This window comes from Clarias gariepinus, chromosome 21 (assembly GCF_024256425.1).
Source record: "Clarias gariepinus isolate MV-2021 ecotype Netherlands chromosome 21, CGAR_prim_01v2, whole genome shotgun sequence".
In the NCBI taxonomy this organism is placed as follows: Eukaryota; Metazoa; Chordata; class Actinopteri; order Siluriformes; family Clariidae; genus Clarias; species Clarias gariepinus.
The window spans coordinates 22,218,652-22,220,840 of record NC_071120.1 but is presented as its reverse complement, the minus strand read 5'-3'; the positions used below and the strand labels follow the sequence as shown (position 1 = coordinate 22,220,840).

Sequence of the window (2,189 nt, the reverse complement as noted above, 5' to 3'; positions counted from 1 at the left end):
TTTTAAAGCTACCCAGAAAGAGGAAATGTGACAGTGTGTGGTTTTCATGCCAGAAAATGCATGCTTTCCTTATGAGAAATAAAGCCATCGTGACAAAGGTGACATTTTAAAAGGACAGTAAACATTTATTTGTATGTAGTAGTTCTGGATGGTCTTTACACATCAAAAACTCTAGAATTTTACTTTCTATCAAAGCTGAATTAAGTCATTTATCTAAAATGAACACAACAATAACAGTACAGGTTGGAAAGACTATGAAAGTTTGTTTAATAACTATTAAATTCTAATTGAGCAAGAAATAACCTGCATGACACATTTTTTGCAATTTTGTAGGTTATTTACAACCTATAAAACTGTTAAAAAAACAGCTTTTTTTCATTGAACAGTATTTATTATTATTACTGTATTGTCATGTCAAAAAATTACTTATTCAAATAAAATAAAATACAAATAAAAGTTAATTGATAACAGGCAGCAGTAATAAGCAGAATTTAATTTAGGTTCATATTTCCATGCTTTAAAAAAATAACTTGTACAAATCCACAAACTTTAAAATCCATAAACTTTAAACCTCATTTCTTCCATCTGATGACCACTACAGACTTTCAGTAGAAACACTTTAATTTCAACCAGGTACTTAATTGTTAGATGCTGTTTAGACCCTGAATCCCAAGTTCTCAATTTTAAGTAGGCAGAAATGTCGGTGTCTGTGTTTTTCAATGTATAGAAAAAATTTAATTCATGGCATCATAGATCCATTTCAGAAAGTTATTGTGGAATAAAAAGCTAACACAAATCTAGCTTTTGTATTTGATCATTCAAGAACCTATTATTTAGAAAGATCAACTGATGAACAGCTTTCATCATGAGATATATTGTCATGTCACAAAATAATATTTCTTCATTTATTTTTATTTTTTGTCCAGTCGTCAAACAAAATGCTTAATGAAAAGTCAGGCTGCATAAATAAGTAGGTTTAGATCCATATTAATAAGCTTTACCACGTCACTGACTTTCATTAAAAATCTATAAACTCTCTCAAACCTGGTTTCATGAAGTATTTTCTGTTCCAGCTGTTTGATGTCGTAGAGCCCGAGCAGAGAAGGCATAAAGGAAGGGATTTACACAACTATTAATAAAAGTCAGAGCTGCAGCAATATTATCTCCTGCTTCTGCAGATTTTAACAGATTATCATTTCCAAGTAACACAGCAATGATGAGCACAACATTGTTGATGTGAAATGGAATCCAAAAGATAAAGAAACATGCCACAATTCTGGTCACAAGTTTTGTCATTAGGTTGCTCCTAAACAAAGTTGAGTTATTAACTCCCCGATAAAGGTGAAAGTAGAAATAAGCTATTATAGAGAATGAAACCACAAATATTACAATCTCCCAAATTAATGTAGCCACTTTTTCAATGTTATTCCAATAGCATCTCTTGCACTGAAGCCTCCCTTCCCTGTCCAAGGCCAAAGTACGCTGTACAAGAGCATAGGATGATAATATTCCACTTAGGATCCATATCCAACTCAAAAGGATTTTCTTTCCTTTTCTGCCAAGCTTCTTCCATTTTTCAGGATATAGCACTTGCATGTATCGCTGGACACTCATCAATATCACACACAGTATGCTACAGTACAGGCTTAAGTACACCAAATAGGAAAGGAACTTACAAAGGAACAAGCCAAAGACCCAGCCATGCAGAAGAGACCAAATCCAAACTGGCAGAGAAAGCAGAGTGAGCAGATCGGATACGGCCAGGCTTAGCATCAGTCTTGGGGTAAAACTACCTCCTTTCAGCCATCCAGCAAGACGTACCACTACAACGATATTACCAGGAACTCCCAGTATGAAGCAAATTGCCAGCACACTACTGGCAATCAGGTTTTCAGATGAGACAGGAGCATTGAGCGAGCTGTTTGATGAGTTGAATTGCGGCATTGTTAGATGCAGCATTGTGGCTGGGAGTAAACTTGCCTAATAAAGGAAGCAGAAGTTTAGCTTTTTGTGGTTTCAAACATCGATAAAAATAGCATTTATGATGTCAAAGAAGTTCTAAACGTACAAGTATAAATGAGATGCTGTCCGGCAAAATAATTTACTGTTCTAAATGTATAGGTTTTGACATCATTAAATACTTAATATTTATATTAAGTTAAATTAGTTTCAAAATCGACCTAAAATTC

General features: G+C 34.0%; 1 protein-coding gene across 1 annotated transcript; it reads right to left on the bottom strand.

The window, feature by feature from the left end:
* Positions 1-262: 262 nt before the first annotated feature.
* On the bottom strand, positions 263-1,958 carry LOC128509540 (leukotriene B4 receptor 1-like). The gene has a single exon (XM_053481315.1). It carries the CDS (start codon positions 1,942-1,944, stop codon positions 1,051-1,053), a length of 894 nt encoding a protein of 297 aa, XP_053337290.1. The 5' UTR covers positions 1,945-1,958; the 3' UTR covers positions 263-1,050.
* Positions 1,959-2,189: the final 231 nt, after the last annotated feature.

Bases quoted from the DNA above. Each gene is read 5' to 3' on its own strand.
- LOC128509540 (XM_053481315.1), bottom strand. From the start codon at position 1,944: ATGCCGCAATTCAACTCATCAAACAGCTCGCTCAATGCTCCTGTCTCA.